The sequence below is a fragment of the Equus przewalskii genome, chromosome 3 (genome assembly GCF_037783145.1).
Source record: "Equus przewalskii isolate Varuska chromosome 3, EquPr2, whole genome shotgun sequence".
Lineage (NCBI taxonomy): Eukaryota > Metazoa > Chordata > Mammalia > Perissodactyla > Equidae > Equus > Equus przewalskii.
This window is the reverse complement of record NC_091833.1, coordinates 54,442,163-54,461,045: the sequence shown is the minus strand read 5'-3', so window position 1 is coordinate 54,461,045 and position 18,883 is coordinate 54,442,163. Positions and strand designations below refer to the sequence as shown.

General features: G+C 41.2%; 1 protein-coding gene across 1 annotated transcript in view; it reads left to right on the top strand.

Moving 5' to 3' along the window:
• ENOPH1 (enolase-phosphatase 1) overlaps window positions 1-18,155 on the top strand; it is a 32,384-nt gene extending 14,229 nt beyond the window's left edge. The window contains exons 2-6 of the mRNA XM_008525791.2: window positions 5,120-5,221; window positions 6,654-6,856; window positions 9,125-9,257; window positions 11,214-11,337; window positions 17,030-18,155. Of these exons, the coding sequence (XP_008524013.1) occupies window positions 5,120-5,221; window positions 6,654-6,856; window positions 9,125-9,257; window positions 11,214-11,337; window positions 17,030-17,169 (702 nt within the window). The 3' untranslated portion in view covers window positions 17,170-18,155. The remainder of the gene's footprint in view (window positions 1-5,119; window positions 5,222-6,653; window positions 6,857-9,124; window positions 9,258-11,213; window positions 11,338-17,029) is intronic.
• The last annotated feature ends 728 nt before the right edge of the window (window positions 18,156-18,883 follow it).

Below are 18,883 nucleotides of genomic sequence, written 5' to 3'. Positions count from 1 at the left end.
TGAGGCAACTTCTTTAATTAGATCTTCAGAAATTTTGTGGCCCTTAATGGAGCTCTTTCAGAAAACTACCATTGAGCTCTGGAGCGTAATATAAATTGCTGCTTGCATAGCATCCCCTCCAGCATTTAGTGGAATTTAATCATAGCCCCCTGAAAGACAAATGCTCTCATTTAGTTCTGTGTGTACTATTAAACTGTAACAACCCTTTTGGTGCCTGGTGGACTAAAAATACTCGGGTTTGTAGAATCCTGCATTTACTGCAGCGTTTTTTTCATACTATAACATTCTGAAATTATCCATAAATGGATTATAACTGAAGTTGAAACATTTTTCATCACAGTTACTTCTGGAATTACTTCTAAAGCCTGAAAATGTTCAGTGAGCAGGTTTGGGTAAGAAACACTAGCTTTAAAAAGTATTTTTAGAGCATTCTTACATGGTATAGCACATGTCAGGCTATGATATAATTACTGGCTTTTTAAAATAAGCAACTTGAAGGCAATTCATTTTTCTCACGTAATACATGCTCAGTGCTCAATAGTGTGTTGAAAGAATGGATGAAATTTTCACGGTTTAGTTCTTTGCCCCATGCATTTTTATGGTATGCAGTAACACTTTTGCACTAAAATAGAAAACACTCTACTAACATGCCAACCCCAGGTAATATTGATATTGCAGGTATTATACTAAGTTCTAACTTCTTTGCCTAGCTTTGTGCTTACTCAGTGCACAGGGGAGTTTTATGTCTGGAGGAAAGGGGCAAATTGGATGATCAGGAATTCTAAAGTAATCTCTAACTTTTAAAGCTTTTCCTAAAAGTTTAGAATTGTTTGAAATCTTGCACTCTTTGTTTCTCTGAGTCCTCTGAGGAGAGGGGCTGTGGTTCAAACTCCATTATCTGGCACTCAGTAGCTCCTCAGTGAATGTTGAATGAATGAGTTGGTTGTGTTTGTGATTTATCCTCTGGGAACTTCTCTACTATTATTTATCACTAGCATTTGGGTCAAAGGTGATCCTTGCCCAGTTTAAATGTTTGTGCTGGAGAATATAATAAGTGGTAGGATGCTGGGTGCTCTCCATCTGTGTAGTTATCTCTAATTACTGCAGTGGGTTTGCTTGGTATTATTATTCTCACTTAGCAGATGAGGAAACTGAGGCTCAGAGAGGATGAGTTAGTTGAACACAGCTGGTAACAGGCAGCGGTGGGACTCCGGCCTGGCGTGCTACCGGGAGTCTGTCCTCTTCATCTCCTCTCCCACAGAGTTTAGGGACCGGGACTCTCAGGATTCAGACTCTTCGTGAATTGTTCTTGATACCAGTAAAGCAGTAGATACAGGAAATTGGACTTCGTGAAGCACGGAAGTAGTGTAGCGCTACATGCATTTTTATAACTCTTGAGTACTTACCTCCTTAGTCTCTGGGAGGCCCTGAGTCTAATCAGGCTTCCCCCCAGGAATGTTTCCAGTTGTTTGGGAGTTGGTGAATATTGGAGGTATGACACTTGGGGAGGATGACCAAGTGAGAAAGAAGCAGGTGTGGGATAAGGGATCAAAATTACTTGTTTGTTTTTTACTTGTAAAACATTTTAAGTAAGCAATAATGAAGATTAATGTGATGACCATGTACCCACCACAAAGCTGATTAAATTTTGAATTTATGTTTGTTTCAGATCTTAAAGAAATAAAACATTACAGATGTAACTGAGGCCCTGAGTACAGCCCATTTTGTATTAGTTTTATTCATACGTTAGAGTTTATATTCATATTAGTAAATATGATTTTAGTATATTCTTTTTTAACTGCTGTGTCATGTTTTAGAGTATAAATATACCCCAGTTATCTGTTCTCAGGCTGATAAGGATTTAGGTTGGTTCCAGTTATTTTGCTGTTATTCCCAGTGCTGCAATAAACATCTTACTCGCCTCTGTGCACATGTGCATATGAATTTCTCTGTGGTTGTGCCCAGGAGAGGAATAGCTGTGTGTCTCTGCTTTCAGTTTTACTACATCTTCTCGGATAGCATTCTCAGGTGGGGGGCCGGTTTGCAGTCCTACCCCAGTGCACGAGAAGGGGAGAGATGTTAAGAAAGAGAAAGGAAGGAATAAGGAGGGGCATGAGGGAAAAACTAAGTATTTAAAGAAAATCAGAACTATATCATATGGTAAAAGGAATCACTTGCAGAAAAAGTTGTCAATCTTAGCTCTTCATTTTCCTTCTTTTAGATCAAGAATGAGTTTTTATTGAGCTTAAACAAGGCTTTTCTGTCAAGTATGCTAAAAAAAATTTGCCTGATCACTGTTTACATGCTTCTGAGTCTGCTGAATGATCCATTACTTACTGGAATGCCACATGAGAACAGGCAAAATTGAATGACTTCTTTATTTTTATTAGGGCAGGTGAAATTTGAATAACATATTATGAAGAGAGGTAAATGCTTCACTCTTAGCATTTAAAAAAAGCCATAATAACTTTCTCGTGTTGTGCATTTTCATTTGGGGAGTGCAGTTTAAGTTGAACTTAGACTTGGGTCTTTGGAAATATTAAAAAATTCTAATTATGTAGCCAAACTTTTGTTTGCTTCAGTCAGGGAAACACTGTGCACACTGAAAAAACATGGTTTTGTTCATATTGATGTATTGACTACGTCCTAACCATATCATCCCTCAGGGCTGTTAGTGGAAAATAAAAAGTTTTCTGCCAGCTTCTTTCTTCTCTTTTTGCCCTCGTTCACACTCTTGTGACAGTGTTTAAGAAAGTGTGGAGATCCAGAAGCTTGTAACGAGGAGCCTGCGGAAAGGGCAGAAAGGGCAGAGGGGGAAAGCGCAGATCGGTGATTTCAGATGTTCCCTGCATCCCACGAAGCTGGGCAGGGCAGGGTCTGGTTAGTGCTCATCAGAAGAGACAGGTGTGCTTTTTGGCACAAATGACCCTGTGATGGCGGGTGCTGGTGTGTCATGAGTTGGAGTCTACTCTTATTATTACATTTAGTGAGCCCTCTTTGCAGGGAATAGGATTGCTTACCTTAAGGGCCCTTTGCCCACCTGAGGTGGCATGGAAACATGTGGAAACCTCTGGCCTGTGCAGTCGCTGGATGAGGTGACCCTGTGGAGAGCCTTTGCCGTCTGCTCCGTGTTCTCGGTGTGGAATGTGCTCTCCTCTACTCTTCTCCGGCTCAATCCTGTTCACCTTTGGTGGTTCTCAGACTTTTTGTTCTCAGGATTCCTTTATACTCTTAAAAATTTCTGAGGGCCCAAAGAAGTTTTGTTTGTGTGGGTTATATCAATCAACATTTACCATACTAGAAATAAAAACTGAGAAATTTAAAAATATTAATTCATTTTCAATAAGAATAAACCCCATTACTTTGTTAAAATAAATAAATAAATATGTTTTTACAAAAAACTTTTGTTTGTTTGTTTTGGAAAACTTGGTTGAAAGAGTGGCGTTGTTTTACATTTTTGCAGGCCTCTTCGATGTCTGGCTATTGAACAGCTAGATTCTCTTAGCTGCTTTGGGTCTCTTGTGATACCACACATCCTGTAGCTGCTGGAAGACTCTGTTATACACTCCTGCAAGAATGAAAGTGAAAAAGGCAAATAATATCTTAGTGCTCTTATGAAAATAGTGTGGCCTCGTGGGCCCCCTAAAAGGGTCTCAGGACTCTTGGGGGTCCTCAGTCACACTTTGAGCATCGCTGCCTTACATCTCAGTTCTCTTGTCACTTTTCCAGTGAGGCTTCTCTGACCTCCCTCACTAGGGCACATTTTCCTATTTTGTGCCCTAATAGTACTATGTACCTCTTATTTGTAGCATTAATTAAAGTACCTTTTTAAGTATAATGTGTGTTTCTACTACTAGGCTCCTTGAGATTAGGGATCATGTATGGTTTTTGCTCACAATTATATCTCCAGTTTTTCCCACAAGGGCCTGCCCTGTACTGAGCATTCAGTAAATGAATAATTAAATGAGTAATGAATTTAAATAAACAGACCTCTTGAATTCAACTTGGTTATAGGATTTCCTTTAATGGTATAAGGCCTTTTCTGAATTTTATTCTTGGGGCCTAGACTCACAGCATAGACTCGTTTTCTGTTTTTTCAGACTCTGGTTCTTGCTAAGACTGTTGCAGAGCCATTCTACCCTGGATTTGCAGCAGCATCCTGCCCGTAGTCTGCTCGTCTCACCCATCACACCACATTACAATTCTTTGTTTGCCTGCTACTCCTCCATCTCTCCCACTAGATTCTGAAGCTTATTGAGAAAAGGGACTGTGACTTATGTAGCTTTTCAATCCCCTTCTCCATGCCCCACTCAGGGACTAGCATATCTTGGCATGTAGTAGACACTAAAAAATTACTGAATGTGCCACATTTGATTTGAAAAGATACCTATGTTATAATTTCAAGTAAATGTAAAAAATTTGATTTAAGAGAAATCATGTTCCCAATGCGTGGATTACTGACAGGTTATTTATTTCTGAATTGTTTTGCATGTCAGTTTCTTATAGAGTATTCTATAGGTAGTCTGATTACCAAGAAAGAATCGTGGTGATCAGGGTTTTTTTTTAAACGTTTGTCATGAATGGACACCATTCTTTCAGCAGATATGTGAGTTATCTCACGTACGTGTGCCAAGTACTGGGGTGTGCACTGGGGGTACAGCGGTGAGCCAGACGCGCCTGATCCCTGCCCTCGAGGACGCAGTCTATCAATCTAGTCTAGGAGTCAGCAGACTTTTTCTGTAAAGGGCTGAATAGTAAATGTTTAGACTTCTCAGGCCATATGGTCTTAGTTACAAATACTCAACTCTGCCATTGTGGCCCCAAAGTAGCCATAGACACTGTGTAAACAAATGAGTGTGGCTGTGTTCCAGTAAAACTTCATTTACAAAAACAGGAAGTAGACCAGATTTGGCCCGTGGGCTGTAGTTTGCTGACTCTTGATCTAGTTCATTTGTTTCTTGGTATCTGTCTCTGTCTCACTCATTTATCCACAGCAGCAATTTTCAATGACATTTTCAGTGGCTTCTTTGCTGCAATTAGCTAAGGTGAGATTGTTGAACTTGATCTCATGCAAATGACTAAAGCTAATTCTTGATTTTTCTTTTCCTCTTTTATCCAGGACATTTTATTTCCTTACATCAAAGAAAATGTTAAAGAGTATCTGCAGACACATTGGGAAGAAGAGGAGTGCCAGGAGGATGTCGGTCTTTTGAGGAGACAGGTTGGGACATTTCTGCTCTGTTGCTTCCACATTCCCAAGTGTCTTAGAATTGAGGATACCTAGAGACTTAGAGTATGCTCTGAGTGTGCTTCAGGTTAAGTGTTCTGGATCACAGGGATGGAAGTTGCAGTGACTTGCCTGCGTAGGAATGCACAGGGCATAATTAAATGGCCAGATCATGGTCTCTACAATTGCCTCTTTATGGAGTATTTCAATTGCACAAAAATATGTATTTATGAAACTAAACCCTTTTTGGGTGGAATGCAAAAGGTTTTGTGCCATCTCATTGCATTTTTCGTTAATGTCGCCAAGTGACAGCACCTCACCATCTTATTCTCCACTCACCTGCCTCGTGGCATGAGCCCCTGCTGACCCCTCCACAGTGCTCCTGGGCCCTCACGCCCACACGTCCCTTCCACACCTCTCCCCCAGCTCACACTTGGCCTAGCCTTTATACCCGCCTTAGTATCACGTGCTCTGTTCTGCTCTGTTCTCCCCCTGGTTTTTAGTCTGTTTTCTCCTTCTGTATTGTATGCTGTGAAACTCCTGTTCTGTTGTATTTCTTATTAAAATTGCTTCAGTGGCAAAGATTTTACATGCTGTGCAGCGCGAACTCTCTGGCATTTACTTTCTAGTTAGTTTTCTACATTGGACCATGTGGAATGTTCTCTGTAAGTTTTTTATTGTTAGAGGGTAGGATTGGAAATATAGTCACATCCTTTGGGGCATGGAGTATTTGGGTTTGTTGAATATTCTAGATATCTCAGAGTTAGTCTGAAACACTCCCCTCCCTTACCTTTTTCAATGTCTCAACTCTTGTTGAAACATACATCCATATTCCCTCATTGTAGTGTGTAAATCATTGAGTCTTTAGAGACTGGACGTATGCATTGTTACAGGGTCATTGTTGTAAATAGCTGTTAGAATTTTTACAAGATATGGGAGTTTACAGGAGATTGAATGTTAACCAACCTTAGTCATTGCTTCACCAGCTTCTTTTCATTGACTTCTAGGCATAAGCTAATTTTATTAAGATTTTCTTAGTTTCTTCCTCAGTTAGTTATGGTGCAGAGGAAATGATCAGATTTAATTAAAGTCCTGGCTTGTTGATCCTAGTAAGTGAATCAACAAACCAGGTCTTGCTATATCATTTTATCATTACGTGCTCTCTCTCTCCTCACATACAACATGCCTTCTGGTTTAAATTTAGCCTTTAGCAATATAGGAAGGTAATGTGAATTTATTAATTATAATCTAGCTTCTTTTAGCAATCATTCATATCAGCCTCAAAGTATAGGATACTTTAATTTTCAAGGGTGCTCAGTGCTGAGAATAGTTGGAGAAAGTTGGTCTGCATCATTTTCCAGTCTCATTTTAAGTGATCTTTTATGCGTAAGTAAGAAACAAACTTCACGTTGTTTATGACTTAAAGGCTGAAGAGGACTCCCACCTGGAAGGGGCTGTCCCAATCCCTGCTGTGTCTGACAATGGGGCGGCTGACCTGCAACAGGTGATCCAGGCCGTGGTGGATAATGTGTGCTGGCAGATGTCTCTGGACCGAAAGACCACAGCGCTGAAGCAGCTGCAGGGCCACATGTGGAGGGCAGCGTTCACAGCGGGGCGCATGAAGGCAGAGTATGTAGCCGCTCCAGTGACTAAACATTTCGCCATTCCCAAAACCAAATACAGTTTTCACTGGTGTTCTCTCTCCAGCGTTAGTTGTGTGGTTATTAAAGTAGATAAAATCAACAGTCTTTTTATTCTAACAAGTGAATGTGTTGTTTTTTCAAATCTGGGATTAAAGCATTTCACCCGGCTGAATTCCGCAGACCTGCATGTCTGGTTTTGTGGTATGATTGAAGGACTTTTAATGCCAGTTTGAAACAGCCTCCTAGAAAGTAGGAACTTGGACTAAATCATGTTTGATTCTTAGCATATGAGCGACAGCACTGTTGGACTGCTTCCCAGGACCCTTAGATTATCTGCTTTCTGCTCTGTTAAGAAGTAAGAATGCTATGAAATTAGGTACCCTGTCATTTTGGGGTTACTTAGCGTGTCAGCAGTACCGCTCTGTTCTAAGCTCTTCCAGCAACTTCCACAGACCCTTTGAGTCCTGGTTGTGGAGTTCCTGGGAGCACTTCTGCCAAAGGAGATTCATGAGTCCGGTGTTGTCAAGAAATTCTTAATAAGACACTGCCATTAAGGATTTTAGGCCTTTGCCTGATGTAAACCCTAAGATCCAAGACCGTTTCCAGCTGCGTCTAGTTTTTTGTTTTTCTGTCAAGTGAGATGCCATTCCTTTACTTAGGTACTTTACAAGGGGCTTCCACCTTTTTTTTTTTTTTTTTTTAAAGATTTTATTATTTCCTTTTTCTCCCCAAAGCCCCCCGGTACATAGTTGTATATTCTTCGTTGTGGGTTCTTCTAGCTGTGGCATGTGGGACGCCGCCCCAGCGTGGTCTGATGAGCAGCGCCATGTCCGTGCCCAGGACCCGAACCAACGAAACACTGGGCCGCCTGCAGCGGAGCGCGCAAACTCAACCACTCGGCCACGGGGCCAGCCCCAAGGGGCTTCCACCTTTTAAAGGTTGCATTGGAATTTCAGGATAGGCCAATGATCTGGAAATATCAGCTAGCTCACTTTGTAAAACAAGAGAGTGGAGCCAGGAAACTATGCTCACAGGAGTAAGCCATTCCTTCTCTTCATTTTGGTTCCTTAATTGTAAAACCAGGCACTTGAAATAAGTTATCTTAGACTTCTAAGCCCTGCTTTGGAGCAATAACAGCCTGTAAATTCAACGTGGAAAAATCTTGTCTCCCTGAATGCGGAGTAACACTCAAAGTAACCCACAATTATGTGTGCTGGTTTGGAATGGCTTGATCTCTTTCCTTCAATTAGTGCAGTGTGTTAAGCTGTTTTCTCCAGTAGAAGATTTCTCTGACGTTTTCCAGTTAATCTTTTAAAGATGACTGGTTCCACCTCTCAAGTTCCTTGTGCTTCTCGTTTCACCCATCTCCTGTGAGGTTATTTCCACCACTAAGTGGAAGGTGCTGTAGGACCAGTAAACAAGGCTGAGTGTCAGGAATCAGGAAACCAGACACTGTTTGCTGATGAGCTAATGTGAGATGGTACAAGGCTGCTAAGTGATTTCTTACATAATTTTTTTTCTATATAGTAAAACTTTAGGTTTTCTTAGTTCTCAAGAAATGTGGTTCCATTTTCCAGCCAATCAAAGATTAATAGCTTTGAGCCCCCAAGTGCTTTTTCTTTAATTGTTTGGCTGCATTTCCATGCTTTCTTGAGGCACACTGGACATAATTTAACCTTTTCTTGTTATGAATTACATCAAAGATTACATAATAGTACAATATTTTTGTTTGCTTTTTTGAGTTCCTTGGGAATTTAAAAAATCACTCTTATTTCATCCCTTTATCTGTAATCTCTTTTTTTGGGGGTGGGGGGGTGAGGAAGATTGGCTCTGAGGTAGCATCCGTGCCAGTCTTCCTCTATTTTGTATGTGGGACGCCACCACTGCATAGCTTGAGTCACTGGTGTGTAGGTCCGAACCCGGGATCTGAACGGGCAAACCCTGGGCCACCAAAGCAGAGCAGGCAAACTTAACCGCTATGCCACTGGGCCAGCCCCATGCAATCACTTTTTACTGTCATTAGTTGGGCTGTCAGGAACTGTTCTGTCCACCTAAATTGTTGCTTCTAATCTGCTGTGATCCTGGATCTCCAGTGACACACTTGTTAGATCTGCAGGAGTTCACAGTCTCATGGAGTTGTTTCTTGTGGTGACTATTCGGGCACAAATAGAGAAACTCGTGGCAACTAGTTTGGCTGGTTTTTATCTGGCTGGATAACACGTTCCTGCATTTTAACTCATGGTCTTCCCTCTAGGTTCTTTGAAGATGTAGTTCCAGCAGTCAGGAAATGGAGAGAGGCCGGAATGAAGGTGTATATCTATTCTTCAGGGAGTGTGGAGGCACAGAAACTCTTATTTGGGCATTCTACAGAGGGAGATATTCTTGAGGTAGGTTACCTGATTACTTTGTTTTTTGACACTATCAAAGCATGAAATAATGAATGTTAAAGGAATGTGCTACAGTTATAAGCTAAATCTCCATTCAGATACTTGTATTTATATTTGCCAAGCAAGTTGTACAGAGAAGTGGAAAAATTGGGGAATACGTTATAGGGAAGGCTAATGTTTCTGTGGTACCAGTCTTTGCATCAAATGTTCTTAAACTTAGTTGGCATAAAGATCACCTGGGGAGTTTATTAAAACTGTAGGTCCCTGGGCCCTGCTTCCTAGCAAATCTGACTCAGCACATCTGGGGTGGGAATCAGGAATCTGCATTTTTAAATATCCAGCGTAAGTGATTCTGATGTCAGTAGTACTAGGACCAACTTTATGTGTGTGCGGATAAAAAATACAGCTAAATAAGACTTGAGCTAGCTTGTAAATCAACTATGTTGCCAATATTAGAAAATTGTCAACCCAAAGGAAACTAAATGGCCTGCTTCTTTTGATTGTTTAAAGTAGCAGGTAAGATGTAAAATAGTGGCACATGCCACTATCCAAAAAAAACACACGAACTTCTTGAATGCGGCAGACTACAAGGTGGATTCATTTGTTTTGGCACTTTGGAGAGAGAGAGAGATTTTATTTCAGCCAAAACAACACTCTCATGTAAGAGAATTGAGCATATTATTAAACTGATAAATCAAGGCCACCTATTACATTTCTTGTGCATGAGAAAATTCCTGCCATCCCTCTGTCCCACCATCCCTACACCCCCTGGAGGACAGGTTGGTCATTGGGAAAAGGGAATACATTTAGGATTTTACAAAGAAATGCTGACTGAATAAGGCTGAACTTAGAGATATGCAGTAGGTCACTCAATCAACTGTTTTTTTAAATAAATATTTGTTGAGCCTCTACCCTATACAGAGAACACTTTGGCTTTGGAGATGGTTAAATTCTCATTTTAGTACTTCTCTGCTTTTCATCTTAGTTTTTTTTTTTTAATCTTAGTTTTAAATCAAACATCAAATCAGTAATACAGCTCCTTAATTATTGGTAACTGTTCTCTGAATACAGATGTAAACTCCTTTTCTGCTCTCTCTGATGAATCAGATAATACGATGATGGTAGGCAGGACACAGTCCTTACCTGCCTAATTCAATAATACAGGTTTATTCTCCAGTTACTAAGTGAGGCCAGCTTGAGAGAGGAAATATGCAAAAGCAATCTTAACTGTTAAAAGTTAAAAAAATCATAATATTACTAGTACCTTAATTTGTCTTTGAATGATCGTTAGGCTTGTTTTTAGTCTGAGAAGTTCTGAAAACATTTAAAAGATCACTTTATAATACCTGATCCTAAATGTGGACTTATTTTAATTACTGTCAGTTAAATTAGCAAGTCATACATTTCACCCCAGTTATTTCTAAGATGGCAAGGGTATATTTTAGCTCTTGGGTAGAATTTCAAAATGTTTTAATTAGAAAATGAAAGTTTCTTGAAAGTAAAGTAACAGCTTATTAATGAGGCAGGTTAAAGAAATCTTTGTTCTGGGCTCAAAAGGACAGTGTTCAGATTTCGTCAGGAATGAAACTCAGTCCAATAAGCAGTGTGAGTGCAAATAGTATTTTAAGGATGGAAAGTAGGGCATGTATATTTTAAAAGATTTTGGATGTAAAATTAGTGCTCATCTAAGAAAACCGAGTAGATTATAAAGTGATCTTATATACATTTAATTGGTAGTGTTCTTTTTCCAAATGTTTATTTCTATAAAGTCTTACTTTATATTTACTTTTTATAGCCTCCATAAAGTTCTCTATTAAGTAGACTTTCAGTGAGTGTTTATTGAGTGGATGAAGTCACCATGATTGTCCCATGTTTCAGAGATGGGGATGAGAGACACGGGTTCGGGTGGCAAGTGGATCTGGAGCATCAGTCTTCCTCTTCCTTCTCTCTGTTCAGCTTTTTGATGGTCACTTTGATACCAAGATTGGACACAAAGTGGAGAGTGAGAGTTATCGAAAGATTGCAGACAGCATTGGGTGCTCGACCAACAACATCTTGTTTCTGACAGACGTAACTCTAGGTGAGTAATCTGACTTCCTGTATTGTATACTCTAGGATAGGAGCTGAGCCTAACACTGCGAGCACATTGCCTCTTTAAAGAAAGTCTATGTGCGGACCCTTGAAAAATAAAACAGTTTTATAAAAAGAAAGAGCCAACCTACCTGCCTCCCTCTCCATTGACCCATCTTTGGGCATTGTGTGTGGGGAAGTAGCGTTGGAAAGACTAATTCTTCTCGTTTTAACTCATCCTTGGTTCCCCATCCATCCCTCTGCATACACACACACTCTCTCTGATGAGACGGGAAAATAAGAAGACTTAAGGGTGGGAAGGAGCATGCGGGCAAGAGTGTGAGGGTAGGTGCATGGCTAGTTAAGGACAGTAAGGTCACAGAGGACCTGCATCAAATGTGTTTAACAGCAGTAAGGTCTGCTATACACCCTCAGAAAAAAGAGAGAGAGAAAGAGGGCTGTAGTTGGAGTGATTTTGTCTTACTGTCATTCCAGTTGATGAGCACTGCCCGTGGTGAGTGGAACCTCATCTCCACCTTCCCTCAGGTGGTCTCAGTCCCCCAGCCTCCCCTCACATTGTGGTCTTTAGGCCTCACTGCATGTGATTCACCTGTTTATAAAGATAGACATCTTTTTTTTTTTTAAAAGATTTTATTTTTTATTTTTTTTTCCTTTTTCTCCCCCAAGCCCCCCAGTACATAGTTGTATATTCTTCGTTGTGGGTCTTTCTAGTTGTGGTATGTGGGACGCTGCCTCAGCGTGGTTTGATGAGCAGTGCCATGTCCGTGCCCAGGATTTGAACCAACGAAACACTGGGCCGCCTGCAGCGGAGTGCGCGAACTTAACCACTCAGCCACGGGGCCAGCCCCTGAGATAGACATCTTTTTTGCCCAGCATGGCCCTCTTTATTATATACGATACGTTTGCATATGCGTTATTATTTAAGGACTGAATGCACAAAACAGTATATACTATACTCTATTGGCAATTTAGGTGATTTCAATAGTAGTTTTGACCAAATGTAAAACTCGCACTCCAGCGTCTGTGTAAGAATGTGAGTGCTCTAGAGATTTACAGGAAGAAGTGGTAGTGGGTGAGGAAGCAAGGAGCAACAAGCGAGGAGGTAGAGGGTGTTGGGGGGAGGTGGTCTCTGTGGTTCTTACCTGAAAGCCCCTGGTTGATGAGGCTTTCCCAGACTCCTCCCCCGCCCCCCCTCCCGGCTCCAGCTTTTGATTGCGTGGTCATTCTCCTTAGTTTATGCATCTCCCAGGGAGTCTACTTTTGGTGTGTTATAATTGCACTTGTATTTGAGGGCAGTTTTACATATTTGTGTTTCTTCCCCTCATCTTGGATTGTAAGTTTCTGTTTACCTCCAGAACAGGCCTTTGTGTACTGCGTAGCCGCTCTGATTACCTCCAGAACAGGCCTTTGTGTACTGTGTAGCCGCTCTGACATACCGTGTCTGTGCTGGCAGGCTGGGGAAGGGAAGGGCCTTAGGGAAAAGAGGGGGCAGAGGAGTGCTCTCTTGCCTGGTAGACTCCACCTGACTCCTGGGCCCCTGGGCAATATTCCTCTCTCTAGACCTTATGTCTATTGTCCCAGAACTGGAGCCACCCCTACTCACAAGGACTTTCAGAGGTAGGGCCCACGGCAAGTCTAGGCTGCTGACAAAAGCATCCTATTGGAGGTGGTGTGTGTGAGCTATATTCTTTCTTGGCTGCTGACCCTTGAGCTTTTGGTCTGTTGTGTCAGGCATAAGTTATAGGTATATAAGCAAGCACTAATTTGCTAAGCAGTTTAGCAGTTTTTTAAGAAAATCTTAACCGGCACAGATCATCTAATGCCTTTAGGAAGTTATAATGTTTTCCAGAGAAAGAGAGGTAGAACAGGCTTCATTTTACCTGACGTGCAATGGACATCCAGTAATTGTTTCTGTCTCTGTTACATTTCAGGCCTTGGTGGATCTAGATTGGAATTTTTGATGTAGGTAGATGGTACCAGAATGCTGCCATTTCTTGCCTTGAGTTTTGAAAACTCAGCAGATTTAGGGGAGATGACCCTCTGTCCTGCATCTCCTGTCAGCTTCATAGGCCAAGGGTTTCTACAAACTGTTGTCTCATTTTTGTATATCCTGGAAACTGTACGTTTATGTGTCTTATTGCACTGAAGTAGAGAGTCAGACGCACGGACACGCTGCTTCAAGGTTCATTGTGTAACTAGGTAGCCAGGCCACATGAATGTACCATCAACGAGCATTAGCCTCAACAACCGCCATTTCGCCTGGCTTCTACTTTGAACTAAATGTACTGTAGATATTTGTCTGTCATATTTCTGTATAGAAACCTTTGACTGATTCAAAGCTACGATATCCCCTCTTCCTTGAATGGCTTTGGGGGGCTTCGAGTGCTGGGCTCGGGAGGTTGCTTTACTGACAGCATAGGTTGGGGGCAGTGCCAGCAGTTTCTGTGAGGAATGATAATTTGAAGATCTTTTGCTTTGTTTTGCTCCTATGGAAAGGAGATAGGCCTTGCTCAGCTGAGTTGAGTCTAACTGGTTTAATCTGTGAATTGCTTTTCTTCAATCATTCTTTGCTTTTCCATTTAATCATCAAAAGGGGCACTTGGAGATGAAAATCCTTGGTTAGCCCTCTATTTAATTTCCCTAGCACTTTGGATGGTAAGTTTCTTCAGGCTTAGAATTAGAGATCTGCTTTGTGGCTGGAGCTCCCCACAAGGTCTGCCTGCCCTGAGCATTCTGGGATTGAGTGTATTATGATCCCCAGACCTTCACTCTATCCCCTACTTTTTGGTTACATTATAACCCCTGCCCTAAGACCACTTAGAGCTTCTTATTCTTGTCTCTAGCCACATTTTTTTTCTAGCTGCCATCATAGTACATCTATAATTTCAAGTCTTTCTCTTTTCACTTAAGCCATTTCCTTAGGCCGTATACCAGAAACTATTCTTAATTTTAGAGAATAGAGATAATCTCCGAGTTGGCCCTAAAATGAAATTTGCTGTTTGAGTCCTCCACAAGGAGGTTTTATTCCTGCCCCTTGTCTTCTGCCAACCCAATGCGTGGTTAGGCAGCAGGGCCAGAACTGGGCTCATCTGTAACTGGGATGGGGCTAGGCAGCTGGCTGCTTGCCTTGCTCTTTTCTGTTATCTCTGATCCTGTGTGTTGGTACCACGTGTCCAGACTTCCATCACCAAGGCAGAATGGAAGACTAAGTTCATATTCCAAATAATACCCAAGTATGAAAGAGAGAACTGAAAGCCTTTTTCCCCCTGGAGGACAGGAAAGAGGTCCCGGGTTTTAAGTCAAGTATGAGTTAAGTGTCTCAATATTATACCAAAGAACAAGTAGATGCTTAGGGACCACACTTTGCCCCCTGGAGATCTAGGTAAGAGGCTGAATGTGAAACAGCCACTGGCTAGTGTTGAGTCCCACGTGGATCATGATGGCTCAGCGTGGTGGAGATGCTGGGCTGCTAGTCAGGAGGAAAGCTTTGCTTGTGGCAGTCAGGCTAGGAACTGGGGGTGAGTAGAACGTCATCTGCAGAGCTGGCCTCAGGAGGGATTCCACACACAGGGGGCAGTGGTCAGCACTCTGCTCTAGGAAGGTGACAGCCTTCTCACAGGAAGAGCAGAAGACAGACACTGGTGGAGGTGGATAGAGGCAGAGACATTGGCTCTCTCTGGACTTTCTTACCTCCCTGCGTACCGCTGCCCTTTAATTAATCCATTCAGATGCTGCGACTGTTTTCCGAAAGGTTGAGAAACTGCTGAGGTTTTTTATTACACCAAATCTAAATTCCATAGAACATATTTCAGATTCTTCACCAGTTTTTGTTTTTTTTAAAGATTGGCACCTGAGCTAACAACTGTTGCCAATCTTTTTTTTCCCCCAAATCCCCCCAGTACATAGTTGTACATTTTAGTTGTGGGTCCTTCTAGTTGTGGCATGTGGGGCACCACTTCAGCGTGGCCTGATGAGCAGTGCCATGTCTGTGCCTAGGATCTGAACTGGCGAAACCCTGGGCCACCGAAGAGGAGCACGTGAACTTAGCCACTCGGCCACGAGGCCGGCCCCATCTTCATGTTCTGCTTTCTCTGTCCAAGTGTGCTCCGTCTCTCTGACCTGTGTCCTATCTCCCACACAGACTTGCTCCTTTCTTCCAATATTTACGTGTATATTTTATGTCTGCCTAGAATGCCTCCTCTCTTAGCAATTTTCTTTCCTTGAAACTTCTGATCAAAACTCACCCTCTGTGCAGAGGAGTGATTTGTTACATTGCAGATACTAATTCAGTAGTTCCACACTGGGGACCTGAGATGCTACATTTTTAACAACAGTGCAGTGTGATTCCCACAGTGCTGAGCCACAGACCACATTTGGGGTAGGAGTGCTGTAGAGCAGGGGTTGGCAAACATGTTCTGTAAAGGGTCAGATAGTAAATATTTTAGGCTTTGCAGGTCCTACAGTCTGTCACAACCATTCAGCCCTGTCCTGGTAGTGGACAAGCAGCTGTATAGATAGTGCACAAATGAATGGGCATGACTGTGTTCCTCTGAAACTTTATTTACAAAAGCAGGTGGCAGGCTGTTGTTGTTGACATAATTTGCTGACCGTTGTTCCAGAGCACAGACCTTAGAGTCAGATTCACAATGTCAGACTTTAGCTAGCTTCAAACCACTTGCTAGCTCTCAGTTTCCATATCCATAGAACAGGGATAGTAGTACTAACCATGTCAGGGTTGTTGTGAAGGTTTAGGTAAGAATGGGAGCTCCATGAAGGCAGGAGCCTTGTTTTCTTCACATATCCCTGTTCCTAGAATAGTACCTGGCACATAGTAGATGCTAAGTTAATATAAGATGTTAGCTGTTATCTTTCACATGGAAACAAAATGGAGAGAGGAATGTAACCCAAGGTGTATTAGAGATATCCCCTGCAATACCTGGGTTACCTAGTTTCATTTTACTAGTCCTGTTTTTACTTCTACCCACCATGCAGTCATCTATCTTGAGGCACTCGGTGTGATGAGGAGAGAGGCAACAGGTAATAATGTGCCAATTCATATTGTCATGATACAGCTAGATACAAGGTGTTAAAGGAGCACACAGGCTGCTCCAGTACAGATGGTGGTGGTTCTGGAAGATAAGATATTTGAGCTGAAAATCAAAGAGTAGGAATTTGCCAGGCAAAGAAGATGGGCAGCCCAGCCAGCGGGTATGACCAATTTGAGCTCCAGATGTGGGAGCAGGTATTTTGGTCTGATTAGATCATAGAATACTGTTTGTCCCACATCTGCTTAAGTGGTGTTCCTACTGACAGCCTGCTGTCTGGGGACAGCTCAGGTTTCTGTAGGACTGATGGGAGGGTGCGGAGGGAGATTATGCACAGAACGTGGCTCTGATTTCTGCACTCATAAGCACCTGATAAAAGCTCAAAAATCTCGGACACACTGCCATTCTAGTCTGTCAGGTACAGTTATATACTTTTAAAATTTTTATTTTTAGGTTAAAAATTGTGTGAAAGAAAGAATGATGCAGTCAGACCCCCATGTACCCATCTTCCAGCTTCAACAATTATCAAATCAGGGCCAGGCTTCTTTCTTATATTCCCACAGCCCCCTGATTACTTTGAAGCAAATCTCAGACATGATGTTTTGACATTTCTGACCCATATTTTGATTTTCACAGAGGCCAGTGCTGCGGAGGAAGCGGATGTGCATGTAGCCGTGGTGGTGAGACCTGGTAACGCGGGCTTAACGGATGATGAGAAGACCCACTACAGCCTCATCACCTCCTTCGGCGAACTGGACCTGCCTGCCTCACCCTAGGCGCTTCAGAGGACCTCGGAGGACACGACACTGTCTCCACGGATTGTCCCTGTAGTCTAGTTCTGTTCTAATGGTGAAAGTAACTTACTTAAAGGAATACATAGATAGACACACGTATGTATGCAAGCATATATATGTGTATGTTCGAATTACCTTTCACAGGCGATTAAGTGGAAAAAAAATCTGTTCCTTATTTAAAGATGCTTTATATGTAGACATTGTTTGAAACCACAACTTTAACCTTTATTGAGGGCAAAATATACTGGATAGAAGAAATTGCTACAATACAGATCGAATGTGTTATGTTTATCAAGTTGTGCACAAAAATGGAAAGGTAGGTTTGAGAAGTTATTCAGAAGCCTTGTTGTTTTAAAAACTGGAAGTATTCTAAAGACTTATTCTTAATAATCATCCTCCCTATATACAAAAGACAAAGCTGTTTGTTTCTGCTCCAAAAGAGAGCAAAATTGGGAAAGGAAACTCATTTGAGTCTTGATTAATAAAGTGTCACTTAAGAAACTTGCTAATCATCGTGGCACTCACAGCAAGCAGTTGCCTTACCAATGAAAATGGTGCATTGATGCAACAGCTAAAATAGAAATGTGGTTCTTAATGTTTAACAAAACCGTCCTAATCCTGCCAGTTGTTGTCGTTATAGATTTTATAGTCACCTTTCTAACTACTTAGCACAGTTTGAGAATATATGTTAATTGCTATTTACTATTAAAGAAAGGTTTACTGAAATCACTCCATAAGACCTAGAAGAGCCCTAATGTGTAATATTTTCCTCTGAAATAGATGTGAGAAATGTAAATTTTATAATAGCATTATTTATCCTGGTTCAGTTCTGATGGGATGTCATGTCAATTTCATGTTGTGATTAATAAAAACATTTTCTTCTTCACTCAGTTTTATGTAGGCCCCTAAACTATACCACATAGTGCCATAAGCAAAAGAGAAAGTAAAGAGAGATTGAAAAATGAGAATTTTATTTTAGTTTTTGCCTTAATTGTGTATGTGTGGGGTATGGGTATGCATGTGTTTTAATGGAATACCACTAGAAACTCATTGATGTTATTTGGTTATGTGTGCATATATAGCTAACCTCATTGGTCATTATTTCATTTGGATGGTAAGCATTCAGGAAATAAATGGGGTTTCTTAGATTTTTGAGAATCTTATATTTGAGTTATAGAAGATAGGATATTTATTGAAGGAGGCAATTATTCTCATAATTAATCAAGAAAAACTGCAATAAATCTTGGAGGAATAATTTTGGAAATGTTTTGAATAAGGAAAAGGAATTAGCCTTGCAAGTATGAGAGGACAAAGAATATAAAAGATTTTATGTTGATAATTTTTATCTTCTAATAGCTAATTAAGAAATCTAAGGATTATGAAAATATAGAAGAGTAGTAAAAGGGAAATGAATTTAAGTGAATCTTAGAAATAGGAGTAATTTGTAAATAATAGCAAAGCTGCAAATGGTAATAAAAGGCTGAACTTCATACAATTTCTGAAAAAGCTCATGAGAAGACGACAGAAAAAGATGTCACTTAAGATAGTAAAGGAATAATTGGAAAAGTAGGGAAGCAATGAGAGAAAGTTATGTACCAGGGTCTAGTTTAGAAAAGAATTTAAGGAAAAGAGGGTGCTCAGTATCTAGTCAGCAGAGATGTGAGGTGGAGAAGCGTCTCAGTCCGTTCAGGCCGCT